The sequence below is a fragment of the Silurus meridionalis genome, chromosome 13, assembly GCF_014805685.1.
Source record: "Silurus meridionalis isolate SWU-2019-XX chromosome 13, ASM1480568v1, whole genome shotgun sequence".
In the NCBI taxonomy this organism is placed as follows: domain Eukaryota; kingdom Metazoa; phylum Chordata; class Actinopteri; order Siluriformes; family Siluridae; genus Silurus; species Silurus meridionalis.
In genome coordinates, this window is record NC_060896.1 from 6,586,212 (window position 1) to 6,611,056 (window position 24,845).

The 24,845-nt window shown below is 38.9% G+C and overlaps 2 protein-coding genes across 8 annotated transcripts in view; one reads left to right on the forward strand and one right to left on the reverse strand.

The window, feature by feature from the left end:
- Positions 1-1,723: 1,723 nt before the first annotated feature.
- Positions 1,724-8,610, forward strand: rabl2 (RAB, member of RAS oncogene family-like 2). The gene is made up of 9 exons (XM_046863935.1): positions 1,724-1,875; positions 2,233-2,404; positions 3,780-3,809; positions 4,582-4,661; positions 4,923-5,002; positions 6,425-6,536; positions 6,631-6,728; positions 7,570-7,653; positions 7,732-8,610. Exons 2-9 carry the CDS (start codon positions 2,298-2,300, stop codon positions 7,819-7,821), a joined length of 681 nt encoding a protein of 226 aa, XP_046719891.1. The 5' UTR covers positions 1,724-1,875; positions 2,233-2,297; the 3' UTR covers positions 7,822-8,610.
- Positions 8,611-8,924: 314 nt separating this feature from the next.
- Positions 8,925-24,845, reverse strand: part of shank3a (SH3 and multiple ankyrin repeat domains 3a) — a 288,699-nt gene continuing 272,778 nt past the window's right edge. For 6 of the 7 annotated variants that reach the window (XM_046863925.1, XM_046863926.1, XM_046863927.1 and 3 more), the window contains 6 exons: positions 22,362-22,442; positions 21,632-21,655; positions 21,208-21,332; positions 20,986-21,091; positions 18,364-20,830; positions 8,925-13,396 (listed from right to left, as the gene is read on the reverse strand). In XM_046863925.1, the coding sequence (XP_046719881.1) occupies positions 12,841-13,396; positions 18,364-20,830; positions 20,986-21,091; positions 21,208-21,332; positions 21,632-21,655; positions 22,362-22,442 (3,359 nt within the window). In that variant the 3' untranslated portion in view covers positions 8,925-12,840. The remainder of the gene's footprint in view (positions 13,397-18,363; positions 20,831-20,985; positions 21,092-21,207; positions 21,333-21,631; positions 21,656-22,361; positions 22,443-24,845) is intronic. The other variant, XM_046863928.1, reaches the window with a different exon arrangement.

Genomic DNA, 24,845 nt, shown 5'->3' on the forward strand with positions numbered 1-24,845 from the left:
TGCATGTGATCCTTCGTCCTGGGCAAATGTCCGACGAATATGTATATGTATGTTACGCTATATTTCATCTGTCTTGAAATACTGTACCTTGTAAAGCGTCCTTGAGCTTGGGAAAGGCGCTATATAAATTAAACATATTATTATTATTATTACTGTACTTATGTAGCATTTTCACGTTTCTGTACATTATTTATTTGTTTCCATTTGGAAGGACTTTTACTTTAACTTCACTACATTTCAAAGTCAAATATCTTTTTACTCATCTACAATTTGCGAAATCAGTCGCTTCTTTTTATTTACGATTGAAGAAAAACTTCAAACGCACAGCAAGTCACCAATCAGGATTGAGCGCACGCTCTGGTTTAAACTTGTTTTGATTGGCGCTTGGTGGTATTGACTTATCACCAACATGCAGTTCAGCGTCAGTTCAACAGCAAGCAGAACATTTAGAGAGAAATAAATGATGGAAGAAACTCCTGACTCGAACTCACCACAACACCTGTGACATGATTTTTTAAGTAGTAAGAACGTTTTGGGCTCATGATAATTTTAATAGATATCAATCAGTGTTTCACTCATTAATATCATTCTATTAGTAGATTGGTTGATAAGAGTACATTTTTTTCACAGTCTTTTCCCTAATGAGTCTTTTCACATGAAGTGACTTTTGTGACAAAAATGATAATCGGAACATAATAGAAAATAATAAATCATAATACTTTGAAAACTTAAGTAAAGGCAAAACCTTTTGTACTTTTACTTAAGTGAAAGTTTAAATGGAGCACTTTCACTTTTACTGGAGTCATATATTACTTACTGTATCTCCACTTTAACTGAAGTGCATGGTTTGTGTACTTCATCCAACACTGCCAGTAGTGTATGTTTATATTAGAGTTCATATTCCAGCCGTCATGTTTTGCAGGGGTCAAAGAAATCTGAAACCCTCAGAATCAACAACGCTGGCACCTGTAGCTTCAAATACATGACAAAGAATCTGTTGTTTTCACATCGCTGGACATCGTGAGGAAAGGTCAGATAAAAAATAAACAAAAAAACACTTCAAAACAGCTGTTACACTTTCTAAAGGACTACTTATACTATTATTTCCAGTAATTCACATAAAACACACACAATTTGCCTTAATTTCCCTAGGAAAACCGTAATGCATGGGGTTTCAGTAAACTCAAAAGATACTACAAATATGCATCCTGGGTGGACTGTATTTATGTCATTTTATAAGGTTAATATCGATGCCTTTGCTAGGGATGATGTATGTGGGTGATGCAGTTGTGGCTGCAGTAAAAGAAGACTTGTTGAATTGTGTTCACTGGGTTACTTGCTTATGCAATGGCATTCAATCTCGCTGTATAAGATACCTGTCTGTAATGTAGTATAGGCCTTCTGTAGGACACTACTGAAGGCCTAAGTGTGAAATGCATGGCATGGCCCAGCACTATCTTTCCACCACAGCTCACGTCAAGTGGCATTAGTTATTTAATAAATGAGCTTCTCACTGCATCAGAGAAGGTTAAATAACTTAAAGCTGAAACCTATTGCAGTGATTATGTGGTAAATCTTCAGGCCATGCAGTGAATCTATCAGCTCCTGTGGACTTCCTGCTTTTGCCTGTAGAGGGCGCTAAGTAACCCAAACACTTACTAGAAAGACTGGGTAAATCCCAAATGACTGTTTTGTAAACGAGTGCACTAGATAGGGGGGAAAAGCTGTTATTCCAACCCAATATGTAGTGCGCATATATAGGGTATAGAGAAGCGTTTGGGATTGTGGATCTGGAACGGGATCGTGTGCGCTTCTTCCGCTCTAAAGCGTCTCGTTGCGTGGAAACAGGCTGAGACTCGCTCAGAGACAGAGGGGGTGTGAGACTGTTTTATTGATCATTTTCATTCAAAAAAGTATCTCATTATTACATTTTTATTAATCGGAGCCTGTATTTAGTGCTTAGAGATTACTTTCTCTTACAGATTAGCATGCTAGCCTGCTAGATAAGTCATGCTAGTTAGTGCTAACTGTGGTGAGCTCAGTGACTACATTAATACAAATAAAAACATACGTTTTTATTCGTTCATGATAAATAAATAGATAGATAAAGAGATAAATAGATAGATAGAGAGAGAGAGAGAGAGAGAGAGAGAAAGAGAGAGATATGTTATTTTCCGGTTATTGGTGTTGTTCTTTCTTTTTTGTGGGTTGATGGTGAATCCTGGTGAACAGGAGGGTTGGAGATTCAGGTGTAAACACTACCTGTACTGGTTCATCCTGAAATCCTGAACCAGAAGATGGCGGGTGATGTGAAGCGCATTCCGGATTCAGAGCAGGAGAAATATGATTCAGATGAACAGGTGAAGATTATCTGTCTCGGGGACAGTGCTGTGGGCAAATCCAAGTAAGTCTTCATGACACTGGCTTCATGGTTCGATATATTGCACAATTCGATATATTTTACAATCTGATTCGATATTTTTTATGATCCGCTTCGATTTAATTCATGATCAGTTTCATATATCTGATTCAATATATTTTGATACACTTTGATATATTTGACAATTTGTCTCGATATATTTTACAGTCTGATTTGATATACTTTATGATCTGATTGGATACATTTTACAATCTGATTCGATATATTTTACAATCTGATCCGATATATTTCATGATCTGATTCGATATATTTTACAATCTGATTGGATATATTTTACAATCTGATCCGATATATTTCATGATCTGATTCGATATATTTTACAATCTGATTCGATATATTTCATGATCTGATTTGATATATTTTACAATCTGATTCGATATATTTCATGATCTGATTGGATATATTTCATGATCTGATTGGATATATTTTACAGTCTGATTCGATATATTTCATGATCTGATTGGATATATTTTACAGTCTGATTCGATATATTTCATGATCTGATTGGATATATTTTACAATCTAATTCGATATATTTCATGATCTGATTGGATATATTTTACAATCTGATTCGATATATTTTACAATCTGATCCGATATATTTCATGATCTGATTGGATATATTTTACAATCTGATTCGATATATTTCATGATCTGATTCGATATATTTTACAATCTGATCCAATATATTTCATGATCTGATTTGATATATTTTACAATCTGATTCAATATATTTCATGATCTGATTGGATATATTTTACAATCTGATCCAATATATTTCATGATCTGATTGGATATATTTTACAATCTGATCCAATATATTTCATGATCTGATTTGATATATTTTACAATCTGATTCGATATATTTTACAATCTGATTCGATATATTTTACAATCTGATCCGATATATTTCATGATCCGCTTTGATTTAATTCATGATCAGTTTCATATATCTGATTCAATATATTTTGATACGCTTTGATATATTTGACAATTTGTCTCGATATACTCTACTATCTGATCCGATATATTTCATGATCTGAGTGAATATATTTTACAATCTGATTTGATATTTTTTATGATAATTCCACTTTGATTTATTTCATGATCAGTTTCAATATATTTCATGATCCAATTCCATATATTTCGATACGCTTTGATACATTTGACAATTTGTCTCGATATACTTTACAATCCGATTCGATATATTTCACAATCTGATATATTTCATGATCTGATTTGAAATCCGATAGCGACTTAAGACATACAGATGAACTGGTCATATAATATTTTTTCCTATACACTCATAATCTGTCTTTCTCTTCTTTGTGTCTCACAGGTTAATGGAAAGATTTCTAATGGATGGATAGTATCCTTTCATACACATCTACAGCATCCCCATCACCGAGGCTGCTAAGATTCGCATCTCTGAGCATAGCCGACGCTGCGATACATTAAAGAAACATACGAACAGCTACCTATTCGATACGAAACGATTCATCCTTATTAACATGCAGTGCGAGCCGATTGCAATGTGACTCAACACAATGCAATTCAGTGGAAAAATATGATGTCATACAATTTAATATGGATCTCAATCTTTGGTTCAGACTGACAGCAAATTATACATCATACTCAGGTGCATACTGACATCTAACGCATGGCCCTTTCACAAATAGGCCTTTGTAGTGCAAATAAATAAAACGTTCTTTTCCTGTTCTGGCTCCAGGAAGCTCTACCTCTGCCATGTTAATCTGTATTCTATGTGACACCCAGGACACGCCTCGGTTTAAGCAGTGCTGTGATACGTCATATTCACGTAGCAGCAGCGGTGCTGAGAGAGAAACGGTTTAGCGAGGAGAAATTAATTTATATATAAAATATTGGTCACAAAGTATTTTTCTAAATAATAAAAGTATCGCGCTTCAACTGATAATTATATATAAATAAATAGCTTTTTACTGATCCAAATATGTTAAAAAGCATTGATACAAATGCCAACTTGTGTCCGATGTACAATTTATTAAAATCTTTTTTTTTTTATTCGCTGAATTGTTCTATCCATAGTCTACAGCATTTTAGGTTTTATATCTATTATAGTTTTTGTATAACGGCTGTATGACCCTTAACATCTCTCTCAGTCGACCTCAGCAGCTGTCCACTTATGCACTGACCTTATACAAATACAACACCACTATCAATGGCAAGCCTGTGCTAGTCGGTGAGTTCTTACCAGAAAACTAAACGCATAATCAGCAACTTTACCTATAAAGTGTAACATAGATATCACATGTTGTCAGAGATTATATATAGTCACAGATTGTGAAATAATCAAACGTTATATATTTTTATATTGCTTTCTGAGCACCAGTGATTTATTTATAATGAATTATAGCCATCAGAAAAAGAAGTCAGACTTACAAAGTGATATTACTGTGGATATGCTTCATCTTTTCTTCTTAATATCATCTTTCTGTGACAGATTTCTGGGACACTGCTGGCCAAGAGCGCTTTCAAAGCATGCACCCGTCCTACTACCACAAAGCACACGCATGCGTCATGGTAAAAACACGGTTAATGCTCACATGTAACTCAGAGTCAGCACAGCATCCGATATAGTGTAGACACAGTGTTCCCAATCAACCGCTGTGACCCTAAAGCCTTGAGTAACCTACAGAAGCAGCAATAACAAGAGGGTCTTTATTATTTTTTTACTCCTCTCATGTAGGGTCTACATCTGGAAGATTTAACACTGACATTACATCCTAGGCATGAAATCCCTGTTTTTTTAGATTTCCAGGCAAAGCTGTAAAGTGAATCGATTTCATGTGCAGTGATGTTACAAACTCTACCAAGATTCGGTGTTAATCTTTCCACTGTCCTACTTATTATTGTCTTGTCTCATTAGAGTCTCACGAAAACTCTCGATCTTTCATTCAAAAGGATTTACTAATCTAGAAAAGGAAATAAACAACAACAGATGGTTGGTTACATGAAACCCTAGTTAGTGTTGTACTCAACTGTGTTGGCACTTTTGGTCAAATGATCCAAAATCAACACACAAAAGGTTTCCTGACCGCTTAAAATCATCATTCTGCCATGGACATTCCAGTCCCCTGATCTGACCTGTATATTAACCCTGTGTGGGGAACTGAACAGGAGAATCCACCTGTGTAATGTTGACATTGTAAAGATCTAGAAAGATTCTGTATGCAGGAATGGAAGCTAATGGAACTTCAGCGGATGTGATAGGAGAAGATTTAGAGACTCTTGACGAAAGGGAGGTGGCTAAATAGTATTGACTAAACAGGTTCCAATAATTGTGTTACACACATATATATATATATATATATATATATATATATATATATATATATATATATATATATATATATATATATAAAATATTTTTGATTTTGTGACTTGTGTTTCCAGTTATTTGATATCCATGAGGGTATTTTTGTGAACAAAATACAGTTTTTGCACTGCCTTTTTTTGCTCATATTTACCAAAGTTGCCAGTATTAGTGGAGAGCACTGCATGTGATTTGAGAAACAACAGTAGGGTTTAATAGAGGTAGATGAATGGGGAGATTTCTTCCTTTTTATTGCTGATCTACTGTAGTGCAGTGTGTACAGAAGAAAGCTGCTTTATACTTGTCGTATGTACTTTACACCACATTGAAATTACTTCTTTGCATATCCCAGTGATGTTTTGGACACTGGGGTCAGAAAGCAGCTCAGGTCAACCATGTTACAACACCCCTGGAGCTCTGAGAGTTAAGGGCCTTGCTCAAGGGCCCCAAGAGTGGCAGCTTGGCGATACTGTAATTTTATAAAACAATAAAAAAAGGAGAAGAGATCGGGAACGTGTAACCCTGTGGGGTTGTAACCCGATGTTTTAGGAACCCCCTAGTGGAGGCATTTTTACATGCAGTATATTCATTTATGCATTTTCAGCAAATATACCAATATTTGTTTATAGGTTTTTGACGTCCAGAGGAAAATAACGTATAAGAATCTTTCCAGCTGGTATAAAGAGCTGAGAGAATACAGACCTGAGATTCCCTGTCTGGTGGTGGCAAATAAAATCGATGGTGAGGAAATTCTTTCATTTTAAAGTTACAAGATTACTTTTTCTACCATGTTGACGATAATAATGTCTTTGTCTGTTTCTCTCTGTCTCTCAAGCGGACATGAGAGTGACACAGAAGAGCTTTAACTTTGCTAAGAAGCAGGGTCTGCCTTTCTACTTCGTATCTGCTGCTGATGGAACTAATGTGGTCAAGGTGCGATTTAAACTCTTTCGAATCACAGGGTTATATGAATTCAGTTCAATTTGATTTGTATAACACTTTTAGCAATAGAAATTCTCCCAAAGTGGATTTACAGAATTAAAAAGAGTGCAAATATAAACATAAATGAGTCCCAATCGTTTTAACCCGAATGCACGAGCCAGCGAGCGACAGTGGCATAGAAACAAACTCCCTGAGATGGTATGAGGAAGAAACCTCAAGTGAAACCAGACTCATCCAGGAACTCATCCTTATCTGTGTGACACCGAATTTCCCTGTATTACAGTTCACAATGTGTGCATTTAAATCCATTATATGTATTATAATATGGAGGACTTTCAAATAATCTGAGCCTGATTAATGAAGTGCTCAATAACATCAAAAATGTATAGACGTTTTTCTGCTTCCTGTAAAAAAAAAAAAAAAAAACAACAAAAAGTGTTTTCTAGAAGAATTGTCATCATGGGAAAGTGCACTGTGGTATCTCAGTTATGTAACAATCTGCATTTTTTTTTTTTTTAAGTGATAAGAGAGAGAAAAAATAGAGGCTTGTTTATGTACTAATGTGATAATACTGATGGCAGCTTAGCTGTAGATTTCCCACCGATATTACACTCAATAATCACAGCACATCTTTATATGTTCCTGGACACAAAGTGTTTTATTCCTTAGAAAACTCACTTTAATGATGCTGCTGCTCAGACTATTTACACACCTGAAAGTTAAACTATAATCATCAACAAAACTGAAGGAATCGACAGCAACGTTGTCAAGAATTAACATGCTGGATAGTGTTTATGAAGTGACACGTTAATGATCCTAAGTCTTTCTGCAGGTTTTTAAAGATGCCATTAACATGGCTTTGTCTTACAAAAAGAACTCCAGTGACTTTATGGATGTGGTCATGAGAGAACTAGAGGTGTGTGTGTCTCTTCGCTCTATTGTTTTTTTTTTAAATCATTTTTCTGGACAGTGATCACTTATTTCTTTGATGTAGAACTTTGATTTGGAGGCCAAAGAAGATTCAGGGGGTGATGATGAAGAAGAAGAAGAAGAAGAAGAAGAAGAAGAGGGAAAAGCAGCTTGATTTCATGGCTGTTTATAAAACCACGGCTGCTCACCAACCGTCCTGAAGAGTTTACATTCCATTTAAAACTAAAGTGAAACCCAACAGGGACTACGCTCTACCTCATGTGCCGGATCAGTTCCCTGGGACCTGCTACACTAAATGTTCAATGCATAGACGGTGCATGTAATAAATCTTTGTGTGGCTTTAGAAGGTCTTAGAGACAAATGCTATACATGTACAGTACTAGGTACAGTGATGTTTGGGTGTTTCACTGATTCTTCACACTCTGGATGCAGCTGCTTGGGAATGTGTGTGTGTGTGTGTGTGTGAGAATACGTAGCAGTTACATTAATACAGCAGTGGTAGCATGGTAGCGCCGGGATTTGAACCCATGACCTTCAGATCCGAAGTCCAAAGTGAGCTACCACCTCCCTTTTAGAGTTCCTGCTATTTCATATTTGATTTTCTCATCAGTGATATCAATGGAAAGCCTTGATAACATTATTGATATTTCACATTATTTTTTTTTTTATAATTTAGTGTTAAGATTTATGCTAAATTGACTTGCATAAAAATATATGTCCAGCCCATAATAATTGCAACCCAGCATTAAAAGGATGCATAAATAGCTCATCATTTTGTACAAACTGTGAAGTCATGTGTGTGATTTCCAAAACCTCACACACACACACACTGACTTCTGTCTGGTGAGGAAAACAAATATTTATGTACTGCATGTGTGAATGGAACTGGAAATGCACTCATGTTGTGGCAGCATATTAAAGCATCTTTCAGAGTTCATTTTAAGAGCATCTTGTTATGTGCTGCAATTAAACACTTGCTTGTATTTAGCTCGTGTGTGTACTGTGGCTTGATGTCCTGTGGGCCGAATGTGGCAGTATAATCAGTACTGTTCATAAAGTCAGACTGCATAATCAGAAGTAATGTGGCAGACTGTTTAGGGAAACATTACAGTTTCATTTGTCTTACAGTGTTTGTTACTTACTTTAGAATCCAGGGTGAACTGTGTTTATCTGGAATTAATACAAACACACAACATATATAATGACAGTATGATAAAGCAAGCGATTAAGAAAAGAAAAAAAAAAAGATAACCAGTGCATTTCTTGCCATTTTTATTGTGCTTTTGTTGGTCAGGAAACGAGTGACAACTCTACAGAGCATGGTAATGTTAATGATGTTGATTTATTTAACATTTCACTGAACCGATCTTGTTAAATATAGTAAAGTTACAAAGAAATCATTTCCATTCTCTCTCTTTTTTTCTTTTTTTTTTCTTTTTAAAGAGGATCAAATTTGTCTTGTATCTGAGGCGCATCACTGAAGAGGAAGGGAGAAGGATGTTAAACGTCGCTATCTTACGCAGTCATTCAGTCGAAGGCTTACTGGAGTTCAGCCAAAAAAAACAAAACTGATATTCAAACCACATGAAAAGCCATAAGCTAGATCAATTACAAGTTCAAGTAACACTCTACAAAACATAAACTGGTATCTGGGGAAAAAAAATACATTAATCATGATAGGAAATGTCTGGAGTTCTCAAGATTTCCAGGAGGTGGCACCATAGTGCTGTTCTAACAGCTTTAAATCGCAAAAAGAACTAGCGTCAATGAATAGCTATAAACTAATCACTTTTTGGCACATTGTTATTTTTTTCTTTTTGTCTTTCACGTTTTAATTACTAAGCACTCCATATAGACACAAACACAAAAGTAAATATTCCAGAATTGGCCACGGGGATGTCGTGTGATAGGATATGAATATGGCGGACCAATAGAAGGAGATTACTGGTGAGTGTGGCACGAAGCCTCAGAGCGTCAAGAGATGAGCTGAACTACATCAATTACAGACACTAATCATCTCTTACTCTGAGAAAGAGCCCTGTATGAGACAATCAAATGCCAAACATTGTACATCTTGCTCGTAATTGCACGACCAGATTAAAATCGCTGATCGAAAATTCATAAAATGACTAAATGCTGGGATTCAGTTCGATATAAGAGAATCGTATTCAGTGTTAATGCATATTTTTAAGTCTCATAGAGGCTCAATAATGATCTGCAGTCGAGAACATGAATGTAAGTCACAGTTTTCTTAGGGTCCTGATACTAAACCAAATTTTCCGTCATGCCATTCTAGCGCTTAATTAATTTATGCAATAAAGTAGCATTGCATTAATCACATTTCTGCTCAATCAAATCCATTACAATGGGAGGTTTTACATCAAGAGATCAAATTCCTTGAATGTTAAACAATCTTCTTGATACTTTCCTATTATTAAAATGTATGAAGTTTGATCGTCCCTTTTCTCACAAGCCATCCTTTGAGTAACACTAGATATTCAGGTGCTTTTCTTCACTGCCTACATGCAGAGACACTAATAATTTGACAGACATGAGATCTTTTCGCGCCACAACTACAAATTAAACACTTGTAAAGAAAAAAAATAATAATTTGAAGGCATGGTTTCATTTGCTCCAGTTAAAATCCTGCACGCTGAAATCAAAAACCGTGCAAAAACCAAAGTGTCCTGAACATTCAACCCTCAAGCCTCTAGTTATGATCCTTCAACGTTAACTGAGCACCTCCTGGAAGTGATGCTGGAATAATGAATGCCACAAAACCAGTTGCCAATCAGATCAGTTTGCTAAAAGGGCACAGTGGAAAACACTCAGGTTTAGATCAGGACTCAGCCAATGTGATGAAAGGGGGTGACTCTGAAATGATACAGCCGCCAAAAGAGAGGTCTTACAACACAGTGTTCTTTCTTGGGTCATAGCTCCATAAAGCTTCCTCAGAAAGATGAACTGGTTCTACAACAGAACAGTTTCCTTGGCTGAATCTAGATAGTGAGTATGGATGTTTTCACCACTTCTGTTTTGTTCAGTGTTGGTTCTTAATAGCAGACAAAGTGTTAGTGTGTATGTGTTGGGCGCACAAACACGCGCACACGCACACACACACACACACACACACACACACACACACACACACACACACACAGAGAAAGACAGCTGTCCACTGTATGCACGTTTGCCAGTTTTAATTTCTATCCCTTCATTTCGCCTTATAGTCTGTGTTAAACTGATATCAGATGCGTTTTCTTTGCGGGATGATGGAGGGATGGAGGAAAGTGCAGACACAGAGACATGAGAATGGATGGCTTGAATGCTAGCACCTTGTTTTGTGCAAATCATCCCAAACTCAGTCCATACAAAGAATAAAATCTTTTTCACCTTTTTCCACAGGTGGTTAACTATGCATATATGCCAAACATTCATATATAGATCTATATATTTTTTTCAATTTTTATAAAATTATATGAAAACTATATGTACATTGCTTGTGATTAATATAAAAAAACAAATAATTCATAATTTGTCCATATATACAGTTATAAGTTTGGAAAGGACATTTTTTTTTTTTTTAGCTTAACCCTTTAAGTCATTCTAAAATTCATTCTAAGTTAATTGATAAAAATTATTCTAAGCATTATATCTCACAAGCTACAAAATCCACATATACTATGGGGCTTAACAGAAAAACCAATAAAACAAATAAATAATAAACTCAAATGAAATGACCAAATGCGTCAGTGCTTAGAGTTGTAGAGCCCCTGAGCCACACAAGCCCCTGTGTAGTGGCACAGAAAATCTCTTACAATTATAGAGTCTGTCTTCTATTTTTTTTAACATCTCCCAGTAGCATGTAGCAGAGCTACCGTGTATGAGAAACACATATCTTGTCCCACAGCGGCCCCATCATAACACACGCAAATACACACAGACACACACGTGCACCTTTTTTTTTATTGCACAGCTCATTTCTAATTCACCAAATTAAAGATGGATTTTGAGTTTGAATAAAATTTGATATGGAGGAGTTTTATTGTATGTAAGTGCATGAAGAGCTGTTAATAGCATGACAGAGATGTCAAGTACTTTGCAGTGTGTGTGTGTGTGTGTAAGATGGGGGGTCAGTCACACACTGTCCACTGTGGGCTGCCCTAATTGTAGACGGAAGACCGAGTTTTGTTAAACCAAGATGAACCCATAGAGTAAGAAAAAAAGGGCATGGTACAATTTACCGTTACCAAATCTGATAGCTGTCACACTGTTTTGTGACTTTCATGCTACAGTCCATAAAAGGATGAACATTAGGAAAAAAAAATCGACAATGTCTTTAAATAGAATACCATATATAAGTTTTATATTTATGACAAAATGTTATATTCATATATCTATATACTCTTCAAATATATATATATGTATATAATTGGTAAAAATGAATAAATTATTTATGTAATTCACATCATCTAAGGGAGAGACTAGTGCAGTTGTGCACAGTTCATTTTGTCTGGGTTTTTTTTTCTCTCTCTCCTTTTTCAAAGCTATGTAAATACATTGATATCCTATTCTATGTCACGTTCCCTTTGGTCCCCCCAAAGGAAAAGTCTGATAATGAAAAAAAGCCACTAGTGTTGGTTTAACATTCTCCAGGTGTAATATGTCCCTCAGCCAGAAGGGGGCAGGCGGAAGGTAGAGACGACCAAGCCACACCCACTCTGCTCATCCACTACAAACATATTCAGAAAGGCAACTCAGCTTCCCTCATCCAACATCATCCCTCCTTTCTTTTGTAAAAAAAAATAAAAAAATAAAAAAGAATAAAATATGGTAGCTAGGGTTCTCCCAGTAGGCCAAGGCTAGAGGAGGGTAAGAAAGAAATTTGGAAAGGTGAATGAAATGGTGCTTTTATATCTTTACGCATTCACAGCCCCGTTACAAGCTGGGTTATTGGCAGTTGATGGTGTGATGGAGGAAATATTTGGGCCAAAACGCTACTAGATAAGTTGGGCTTACTTCTACAGAAACAATATTGACGAGTCATGAATTAAGAGCCAAACTGAAAATCTGGTTAAATAAACAAGAAAAACCCAAAATGAGGAACAACAACAAAAGAAATTAATAAAGAAAGAAGTGATGAGACTAGCTACAGACAGAGTGGGGTGAGGGGTCACCTTTCCAGCAGCTGCTTTAGGGCACGCTCAATGTTCATTCGATGGCCTACCCGTGTCACACCCAGCTCAGCGAAGTCTTCTTTAGTGAGGGCTGGGAGGTGTGAGCCCTCAATCTCATGCTCCTGGAAGCGCTCACGGTGCTCAACCAGATTAATACTAGCAAGCCAGTCACCCACATCGTACTTGTTCCACAGGTGCAGGGGTTTCTGGTGGAAGGGGCGCAGTGTAAGGAGTGGCGAGGGCACGCCGGGGGAGTGTCCAGGTGAGGGAGAGCGGCTCCTGGCGCTAGAGCTCCTCATGACAAAGCGCACCTCCTTTGGCTCATGAGGCAGGCTGAGACTGGAGGATTTTAGGATAGTGGGGGCCGCGGTGGGCGAGGTAGCCAGGCCGAAACCTCGGATGGGTCCGAGTGGATCTGAACGATCTGGGGAAGCAGAGCCAGGGCTGGGTGTTCGACGGGTCATTGGGTAACGGCTGCCTGGTCGGATAGTGTACGTGGTGCCATAACTTCGCTGAGAGATGGTGTGGAGCTCTCCTAGACTGCTGAAGAGTCTGAAAGACAGAGAAGAGGGATAAAAAGAAAACGTAGCGTACCAAGTGAGGATTCTGTGAAGTTGTATAGTTCATTTTCTTCTATTTTAATTTGTAGTGGCTCCTTCCTGCAGCATGCAACAACCTCCATGTATGAATCATGAGTCAAAACAGTTATTTTAAGTCAGCAACACCAAGTTAGCCGGAGACACGGTAAACGCATTAACACTGTGTTAGTGTGATGTTTCATTAATGCGTTTACCTGGAACACAAGCAAGAGTACTACAGAATCCAGAACAGAAAGTGTGAGTCACTTTAGAAATGCCAAGAAACCTGAATCCCGAGCAAAATCCAAAACCATCTTTTACCATCTTTAAATGATAAATTGACTCGCAATATCTAAAAGGACAATTAAAAACTATTTCAGATGCTTATTAATAGGAAAAGCCTTGTCTTTTAAATGTTTACCAGTGCATGAAAAATCAGGTACCGGCATTTGTTTAACATTTTACAAGTCTAAAAGATGAATCAGTGTTACTCTTAGAAAAAAAAAAGTTTAAATATTTAGGTGAAATCTATCTGCTTCTATGCTTTTCTACTCTAATAATTATATTAAAATAGAGTAAAAAAAAAAACTCATGGGCATAAAGTAAGATGTAGAATTTATATAAATTAGATGTTATAGATGAAATGTGGGACCTGATAAAATGGCCAAAAAGAGTGAGAGTGTCCAATGAATAATGAACCAACTGGCAAGTCAGGGTATCACCTGCACATGAAATTATGTATATGCTGTATGGAAAGGTAGACAAAAGGATCTGAATTAAAATGCAATTAGGATTAATGTTTAATTTACTTCTATTAAAGGGCCTTAAACTGAAATTTTTATTTTAAGAATATATAGATGCATGTAAATAACTATATAAAATATATGTACAATAAAAGAATATTAACAAATAAAATTCAGTTCTTTTTGTCTTTTCCGGAGACAATCTAGCAAACGTGACATGCATCAGCTGAACAGCCCACAGACCTGTCCGTCTGACTGAGGATAAAGCCTAGAAAGAATTAGAGGGAAAGCGAGAGAGCGAGAGAAAGACCAAAAGCAAAGCGAGGAAGAGTAGGAGGAGGAGTAGGAGGAAGAGGATGGCAAGCTCAGCCTTCATATTACTGAACACGCGGTCCCCAAATAAATAGAGTGAGTCTGTAACTGTCAAACAAACAAATGTGGCCCACTTCTGACTAACCACAACATGCATGTATTGTCTGCCTGTTATTACTGACCACCCTATTGATTATAATTTCCCAGAATTCTGAACCTCAACCTATAATTCTGCCTCATGCTGAAATCTAGCTGTTTCCTCTGTTTGTCAAACGATCTTGAAGGATTAAGTGTTAAGTACAGTGTGGCAATTTATCACAACAAGAAACTAAGATATCCTTAATCACAGTGCAGTCTCAGAGGCATGAACTGAGAGTAAGTGTGAGAGTAGATACGATGATGTTGGATGAAGTGAGGTGAGTAGCCGGTGAGACATATGGGTGAGAAAAAAGGAGAATTCAGATTAAAAGTGGGCCGCCAATGGCTAGAGAAAAAAACAAAAACAAACGGTAGATGAGATGATGCATGCGCACTTACACAGGTGCCCGGCCCTCCGGGGCATAGCCTCAGATTCAGTTCTAGACAGAGCAGCGTGGCATGCAGAGAGAGAAAGAGAGTGAGTGAGGAGAGAGAGAGAGAGAGAGATAGAGGGAGAGAGAGAAAGACAAAAAGAAAGTGAGACAGAAGCAATGACAAACAAAGAGCGATTGGTTAGCATCAGTCCATGAGAGAGCAGAACCAGACAGGCACTTCACATTAAAAATGTAAACCAAATAAAAGCAATGAGACAAATCAGCAGCTGACCCTAGACTTCTCACATCCGACTGAGAATTCTGTGCTAATGGTCTGGCTAAGTGGTTTACATTACACTTTATACATGAACAAACTTTTGTTAGTGTTCGTCTAGGGCCAGGTGCCATTATGACAGAAAAAAGAAGTCGTAATAACGAATAACAAGGCATATCACACGTATGAAAGTGGCACTTTTCCCAGAGAGAAGCTCGAGCGGTGACATTAGGAGAGTTAGGAATGATTCTAAAAGAGCTGCAGGTCAGAGTTCAGCAAGAACACAACCCACATTTCCACTGTGAACAAGCACTGGGCTAGACATGAGTTAAAAGCAAAGAGGACTGGAACAAAGCAGTAGAAGAACAACATTGTCTATACACTGAGGAAATGACTGACTGATGCTAATGATTATGAAATGTATCTACATTTGTCTGGCCCTCTGACATCACAGATGTATATTTAATTTGTACATATTATAAACACTGATCGAAGTAACTTTTTTAAGCAGTGGAACGAGCATTCGAAATCAGAATGTTGATTTGTGTACTGAAAGGAACAAGGAATTAAGTCAGCGGAAGTGAGAATCACTCAGGAGAGATCAGAGGGTGATATCATACACGCCTCCAAGTGCTCTGCTACCATGTATGCACCCCACAGTGAGGGATAAAAGAGCATCTAATATCTGTACCCTTTCCCTTGTCCACTGCCCAACACAAAAGTTATGGACAGGAAGAGTGCATCACAAGTACACACTTTAATCTTGCTTACAGAATCCATACTCAATCATGACAAAAGTGCTTGTGGAGTGACCAAGAGGCAACAGAGACCTGGAGGATGTGATTACTCAAATCACAGTGTCAGCAAGGGGTTATTCCATTAATGTGAGATTAGTGGATAGGTTATTTGAAACGAGAAAAGAATAATAATGAGGTTGAATTTACCCTAGTGCCTAAAAGCTAAGGTTTAGTCTCTTCCATGTCCTTGTCACATCTGTAGAAATATAAAGGGCTTCAGTTGCATTGCAGGATATTAGCAGAAACAACATAGGGTGTGTTTTTAAAAAGAAAATAAACATATTTTCCTGAATCAATTAATTAGTCTCTACAGTGGATGTGCTTTGGGAATGTTCTCTACAGGTCGTACACTGGTGCTCTACAGATTTGACATCTACATGCTATCACGTCTCATTAACTTACCAGCAACTGTCATGCGTGGAAACTCTGCTGAAGCTCCAAACTTTTCAGTGAAATAAAACAATTTGATATTCGATTAGGGTTTATTATGTCCTGAGAAGCATGAGCCACCCTGTAATGTTAGCACACCATATAAAAATAAAACCCAACAACATTTGTTTGTACTGGTGTTCAACGTTTGAATTATTACAAAGGTTAAATGTCATTCTATGCAAAAGTCATGGCATGTACAGTTACGTCAAGTAAGAATGTTTATGCTGCGTCTGATAAGGTTTAATTTTACTATATAGTGCACTGCATAGTGTACGGCCATTTTATAGTGTTGTTCTAATTCTCTGGATCGATAAATATGATATTCTTTAAATATTATTCTCCACAGTTCACTGTAAATCAAATGTATAACCAATGCAATAAGTATCCCAATGCACAGTGACTCATTAAACAACTCCTATATATATATATATATATATTTTTTTTTAAGTTAACATATTAATATTGGGTTATGTAATGACAGGTCACAGTGCTTTGTCTGCAGGAATAGCGAATGAGGCAAATGCATCCAAAGCAGAATTATCCAATTTTTTTAAAATATGGCCAGCACAATTAACAGATGCACTTAATATAGTGGTTCTCATTTCTGATCTAGAAGTAAAACTGAAGATTTTGTGATTTTCTCTTCTTTAACATTCTTTGATCCAACCAATCAGCTAATCACCAAGTTAATCATGAAAGGACAGAACTGTGGCAGAGAACCACAAAATGCCACTGCAGTATAGAGGAGTTTTAACACCAGTATTTTCTTTGTTATGTCTGGATGAGTGCTGTTAATGTCACAACAGTGTATTTATAATAAATGTATTTATTTAAGCAGCAGTAGTTAATTAGAAAAAAAAGGATCTGGGTGATTCTGATATGCTGACATCACTGACAGTAGTAGCTAAGGCATTATTGAATCAGAAATCATAATAATGCACAGATCTTTAACAATCAGCACAGCACTAGCCTAAAATAGCATCTGTTCCTATGCGTTACAATCTTGTTAGAGTTAATGATGTCCGATACTAAAAGGTTGCATGTAAGATGAGTAATTACAACACAAAAAAACACCTACCATAAGTAAAAATTTAAATATGAACAAAAGTCTATAGAATAATAGTACATCAATGACAGGGTACATGTCTTTTTTATATTTATTTAATGTTATCCCAATGTTATTGCTTATAGTTTCAATCACATGTTACAAATACAATATTCAAATATACTTTTACAATCTGTCCCTCATGGAGGGATGGAAAATATTTCATCATCATCTCTATAAATGAGAGTGGAATGCTGTAACTCTAACAGTACCAGTGTGGGCGATATATCTAACTTTATATTTGGTTCACATTCTTGTCATACAGTAGTGTTATAAAGTACACAAACAGTAGATTGACTTTTATAAACTGACAAAGTGGAACAATTTATGTTTGTGCCATAAGGCTACAATGCATGGGAATGACCATAGACACCACTGGATGTAGAAAAACGAGCCAATCATTCAATCAATCATTCAATCAATCATTCAATCAATCAATCAATCAATCAATCAACCAACCAACCAATCAATCAATCAATCAATCAATAAATCAATCAATCAATCAATCAACAAATCAATCAATCAATCAATCAATCAATTAAGTTAATTGCTATTTTAAATAACTTAGTTTTGAATAAGCAAAACATGAACAAAATCCCCTGTTATTACATATTGTATGCAAAGTAATGTCTTCTGCACTATCCTGAAATAATCAAAAAATTCATCTAGTCCTTGTTTGTTATTTTGATATATTGAGAAAGGGGAAAAAATAATAGTAAATGATCAGTGTTAATTCGAGCTCTGTATTATTAAGCCCACTACTCACCTGGCACCGGCCACAGGTGACTTGCGTCCAGGGTCAAGTGAGCCTATAAGAGGCTCTTCACCGAGTGAACATGTATCCTTGTTGAGCTGCTGCAGTCTGGAGCTAAGCTCACTTATCACAGTGGATTTGCCTTCCTCTGCGCCTGCAAGCGGACGGGGTTCTATGGGGTCCCCCCACAGCTTGGAGCGTCTATGGAAGAGGTAGCGGGGTCTTGTTGGGCCCGAGGTCCCCGTGGCAGCAGCCAGTGCTGCTGCATGCTGCTGTGACAGCAGCTCACTATCCGAGGACTGTTTAAGCAGGGGGTCCCTGAACGTTACTGGGCCCTTGCTGAGCTGAGACTTGAGCTTTGGCTTTGGAGGCACTGGCGGCTTATCAAGGATGAAGGTCTGGCCGTCGGCATGGGACGTGTAGGTGTCAGTGGGCTCGCCACTCTCTGAGGATAGGGTGGACATGCTGGAGACAGTGGAGATGGTACTCGTGGTCTCCAAATGGTGATCGCTGGAGCTGCGAGTGTCCACCTCCTCTACTCCAGAGTCAGCAGCAGACTCTGGGCCCAGGTGGGGCTCAGATGGCTTCCCTGAGGCTGCTGGTGGGCCACTGGTGGCAGGGGCCTGTGATTCTGTAGCGGCTGCGGTTGGAGGAGCAGGACCTGGGACAGGGGATGGTTCTGAGGGAGTCACTTGCTTGACTGTTGAAGGAGTAGCAGAAGCTGCAGCTGCCTTCACTAAGAGACCATTCGCAAATTCATCTGGAGGGGGAACTACACCAATTTTGCGCAGTTCTTCCCGTGTCTCCTCATCACTAGAGGACAGCATGGCAGGTGGTAAGGTAACAGAGTAGGGCTCCACATCTTCCTCTGAGCTTCCCTGGACTAGGGTTTTATCTGATGATGGGCTAGAAGATGCCTGGTGTGTCTTATCTGAGGAAGGACTAGTGGGTGCTTGGGGGGTTGAAGGTGTGGCGGGGGTTGCAGTTGGTGTTGAGGGTGCTTCGGGGCTGGGAGACTTGGTCCGCTTGATTTCAGCTAATGTGGGCTTTGGGCTCTCTGAAATAATGCCCTTGGGTTGAGGGACGACTAGTCCTACTGCCTGCCCATTACTGGTTGCATGAACCATAATAAGGCCAGCAGTCTTATGCTGTGATGTGTCCATAATGCTTATGATCATGCTTTTCTTGTCTTCTACCTTCCTATCCTCTTTCTTCTCTGTTCCCTTTTCTGTTTCTTTTCTTGTGGTTGTTGGTGTCCCCCATGAGATCTTGGTAGTTGGGGTGGATGTGTAGCTCCTTTTTTCACCCTGTGAAAAGGAATGTGACCCAACATCCCTCTCACCCTCAGCCTCTTTGGTCTGAGTGTCCATGAACAGCACCCCACCAGCAGCCTCATGCTTAGTCCTAGGCTCCGGGCTGCTAGCAGGGGATTGGCTCTGGGAAGTTAAAGCCCGTTCCCTTGCGGCCAGCGCAAGTGCCAAAGGGGAGTTGGGGTCAAGGGGTTTCCCTGTTAGTGGGTGGATGAATGTTGTGCCACTCGTAGAGGGTTGCAGTGCCAGGGCAGGTGGGGGGAGTTGACCAAGTTCACTGGTGAGCAGGCGTTCATCAACAGAATGAGACTGTGTGAGTAAGGGGGAATCCAATGGTGGGGCTGAGCTGCCTTCCATTGTGCCCACAGACAGGAAGACTGTGGATTTTCGCCGCTCCTCAAGACGCTGCTCCCTGTCCTTGACAGCACCGGCAAGTGCAGCAGCAAAATGCCCTTTGCCCTGCAATAGACCCTCGGCTTTAACTCGACTACGCTCCTGTAGCAGCTGCTGCTGGTAGTACTCTGCCCTGCTAGTGTGGTGAGCTGCCAGTCGGCCTGTGGGTGAATGTTCCCTGGAGTGGACTGAAGCCAGCGCTAGTGAGGCTCGTTCTTGGGCATCTTCCACTTGCAATTGCTTCACTAGTGGGCTCTTCCGGCGCTGGGGCTTGCTGGGTGGTGGGGTGTACAAGCCTATGCTAAACTGGCCGACATTAGCATAAGGATTGTCGATAACACGTCCTTTGCGCTTGATTCTTTCTGGTGGGGTGGAGGCAGGGCCAGGCCTTGGGATGTCGGTGGGCTCCACAGAATGATGAGAGTCTTGCAGAAGAATCATGGAACGGGCTTTCTTCTGTCGGTCTATGTGGGCACTGTGGCGTGGGGGTTCATACAGCTCAGCGGACATGGTTTGTGGTAGGCCATGCAATCGGGGCTCTGAGCCAGGCTTAAAGCTGGAGCGGCTGGGGTCATGAACACGACTCGGAGGAGGGGGTGGGCAGAAAGGTGGAGGTGGGCCCATGTCCAGATAGTAAACAGAGGGTGGAGGAGGTGGTGCTGTCTGAGGTGGAGGAGGGATGCTGTGACTGTCTCTCAGGGTATCTGTCATTGAGGAGCTCCGTGGAAACCTGTGCTCCGCCGCCAGGGCAGATAGCCGGTCCTCCTCAGTAGCTCCTGTACAGACATTACAACAATTGAGTTAGCAATAAATCGAAATCAATCATCAATACTGAGCTGATTAAATGTCTTCAGATAAGTGGACAAGAAAGAAATGTAAAAGGATAAAAAAATAAAAAAATAAAAGAAATTTGCTAAAGGCCGAAAATTACCGAAGGACTTGGTTCTGGACATGCCTTTGGGCAACTGAATGTGAGCCTTTTCCAGCGCTGGGTGAAGAGGACCATGGAGAGCAAGACCTTGCCGCTCGAAAAGAGACTATAAATGCACACACATATGTAAAAAGTTGTTACAGCAAAGTTATATAACTTATAAAAAACAAAACAGTCTGTCATGGAAAACAGCTTAGTAGTGAGTACGGCACGGTATCTCACACTGATTTCTGCTGGTGTAATTCGACGGCTGGTTGGTCGTTGCTTCACTGTGGCTGCTCTGTAGTCTGTCTCCACTTTCGGCCTCATTGCTGATTCCCGAGAGGCCAAGATTTCATCTAGCCTTTCTGTACAAATGCATGCACACACACACACCCACACACACCAAAGTATAAACACATGCAGACACATATTACAGCTATTTTCATGCCAGGCAACATCATACTTATTGTTACACATGTTAATGTTTTCTAAGCACCACTCGTTAATTGACAGCCAATCATGCAGTCATTTTCATAAAGGAGAATAAGATATAAACATCTTTAAACTGCATTTCGATTGATCGTTTCTTGAGATAGTTGTGATGACGTAAGCAGTAATGCTAAAGTAACAATAGCAGAAATATATTCGCTATCTATTCGCTCACCTCCTCGCCTCCTCCTTGCAGATGCTTAGCATGGAATACACAAAAACACTGTCTATTAAACTTGCAAAGGTGTCAGTATTTTCTGTATTGCATTTGAGAGCGTAAATTAAATCAAACAGGTCTGATTTGCAGAGATTTGTATGTAAAAATGTTGCAGATGTAAAATACTTTTATAAAACAAATAGCTAGGTCTAGAAGAACCTAAGTAGCATGTGTAGACCAATTAAAGCATGCAAAAACAAGGAAAGCAGTGAATATCAAAGTGGAGTAACATCAGTAGTGAAGTCTCTAACTCTGTTTAGACCTTTGGCAACACACACACACACACACACACACACACACACACACACACACACACACATATATATATATATATACATACATACATATATACACACACTGATACATTCATTCTTCATGCATGCTATGTTTTTATTACTTTTATATCAACTTGTGTGAATGTGGGTGTCTTTACTTGTATGTTAGAATATGATGACAGACTGAGTGCAAAACAGCTGATGTTTTGAACAGCCCAAATGGCAGAGGGAGAGAGATGACAGTGTAGCATACAAAGAGAGAAAGATAGAGAGATGGAGAAAGACAGAAAGCGAAGAAATACAGATGGATACAGGTTGACATTAAAGTAAACTCCCTCCAAATGTGCACTGCAGGTGTATTTCTATACATGTATGTACAGTTGTATATGCATATGTATATGTGTGTGTCTTACCCAGCTCCTCAAGCTCAGCAGTCATGCTCTTGGACCTTGGTGTGAGTGTGGTGCTGGGTGCTCTCTTGGGTGGTGGTGGTGCTGTGGATGAAAGGCAGGGAGAGGATGAGGAGTAGTGGCGCATTGCCACCCACCTGTTTCCTACCTGCAACTGCCAACGCTTCTTGTGCACCTTCATCTCGCTCGGCTCGGCTAGACCTGACACCTTCTGCGGCCGTGCCACTTTATTCACACTGCGCTCTGACGCCAACTTCTTCATGTCTCGTACTCTCCCACACCCATACACACACACACACACACTCACTCACAAGCACACACAAAACACAGGTCACTCAGCTAGGCCCTCGTCTGAGTCTTTCTGCTGGCCGTACCATTTCCCACCTCTCTCTCTGTCACATACCAACCACACACAGATACACTCCTCTTTTTTACATCCCTTCATTCTTCCTGCTCGTCACTCCTCTTCTCTTGTTCCTTCTTCCCTCTGGACGCTCCCATTGCCTCTCTGAGCTGAATGTGCCTTTAGCTCAATGCTCATGCTGAGGCAACACTGCCAACACTGCGCTCTACACACAGCCCTAATAAGGCAAAGCTAGAGAAGACGCAGAGAACAACAAGAAAAACGAATATAAAGTTCCAGAAGAAAAGATGTCTTGGTTTCTTCAGTCCTTATTCGCTCTGAGACCACACCGAACACAGAGAGAGCAAAGGAGAGAGAAAGAAAGAGGAAAGTAGAGGTAAGAGAGAAAGAGAAAGAGAGAGAGAGAGAGAGAGAGAGAGAGAGAGAGAGAGAGAGAGAGAGAGAGAGAGAGAGAGAGAGAAATACCAAGGCTTGATGCAATGCTTAATTCAAACGTTCATTGTAGTAACCATGGCAACTCTGGCAGGAGCAAGGCCTGGGTTGATGCAGCTAAACTGTGAGAATCACTGCGTGTGTGTGTTTGCATGTGTGTGTGTGTGTGTGTGTGTGTGTGTGTGTGTGTGTGTGTGTGTGTGTGTGTGTGTGTGTCTGTGTGTGTATGTTTATGGTTGTATTTGGCTAAGACACAAGCAATTACAAAGAGTGAAAAGTCATTATAAATCTTAAAACTGATACGTTATATAATGTTTGTATGACTGCAAAACTGCATTTGCACCCAAAACTTACACAACAATATCTAAGTTACATTTCAAGTTACATTTATATGAATATCTTATTTTGTATATATTTGCAGTAGACATTAGTCAGGTGCAGTTTAGGAGGGAATATTAAAAGATTTTGCTGCAAATGTATGTATGCAAATGAAGCACCATTACACTAACCATTATAGTAAAAAAATCATAGTACTCTCAGTAAAATCTTGATCATCCCCTGGTCAAGGTATCGTTATTGTTTTTTTTTTGTTCTGTGTAGCTCTACAAACACGCACAGGTCAGAGACAGGTCAGAAGTGTGTGGGAGTTGCAGAGGAAATGGTGAACGGTTTGCATGGATACAGAATAGATTATTGTGTAGATAATGGGGTGACACAAAACTACAAATACATCTAATTTCAAACCGTAGATTTTTTATTTATTTTTTCACTCTTTGATGATATAACGTTAAAGTGGACATGCTGTAGTACTGGAGCGCAACTTTATATTGAACGGGGGCTGTAAAAAGGAGGTGGGGGGTTAGTAACAGTGTGTGGGTGTACATATGGATTAGGCTTGCTAAGTCATCTTGTTTGCTACAAGAGAAGACCTCATCACTCATCAATTTAAATCTTTCCAACATGACACTTGTTAGGCAACACTGTCACTCCTCCATCCTGTTCCTCTGTGTGATGCAAGTACTACAGTCCTTTATAGAGTTTTCACAATTATGCTAACACTAAAGAAATGGGCTTATTGCTATCATGAAATCACACTTGTAATATAAGGGACTTCATGTGACAAAATGAACAGACTCCAATTACTTTCATTGAGAGTGATGCAATAAAGATGAGCATGATATAACTTTATGCAAATGAGATGCAAAGTAACATGGCCTGTGCCACTGCTAAAATGACAGTGGAAAGAGAAAGTTTGAGTTAGTTTGATTATTGAGTTCAAATGAAGATTAATTAAAGCTATGCTCAGATTGTAAGTCTTCAGTTCTGATGGTCTTAATGGCCAAAATGTTTTAATGGTCCAGTTAACATGGATAAATGCTTCTACACCACTGTTTGTGCACAAAACTATGTAATTCACAAAGAAGGAAGTTACTGTAAGTAATACGTGCTTCACATTTATTTTCCCTGTAAATTTTTTATATCTTCAATCGTAGTTTGTTTGTCCAAATGTATCCAGAGGTGTTGCAGTTATAATGTTGTTGTATAATTGTTATTAATGACAGTAGATATGAATGTAACAGACTCAATCAAACTGTCATTGATAATAATGTTAATATTTATGTTAGGAAATATCTACAAATAAATCAATCAACCAACCGCACCGACTGACAATATTGTATTTTATAAACATT

Coding starts and splice junctions, on each gene's coding strand:
- rabl2 (XM_046863935.1), top strand. CDS start 2,298: ATGGCGGGTGATGTGAAGCGCATTCCGGATTCAGAGCAGGAGAAATAT. Junction 2,405..3,779: donor AGTGCTGTGGGCAAATCCAA/GTAAGTCTTCAT, acceptor TGTGTCTCACAG/GTTAATGGAAAGATTTCTAA. Junction 6,537..6,630: donor GGTGGCAAATAAAATCGATG/GTGAGGAAATTC, acceptor CTGTCTCTCAAG/CGGACATGAGAGTGACACAG.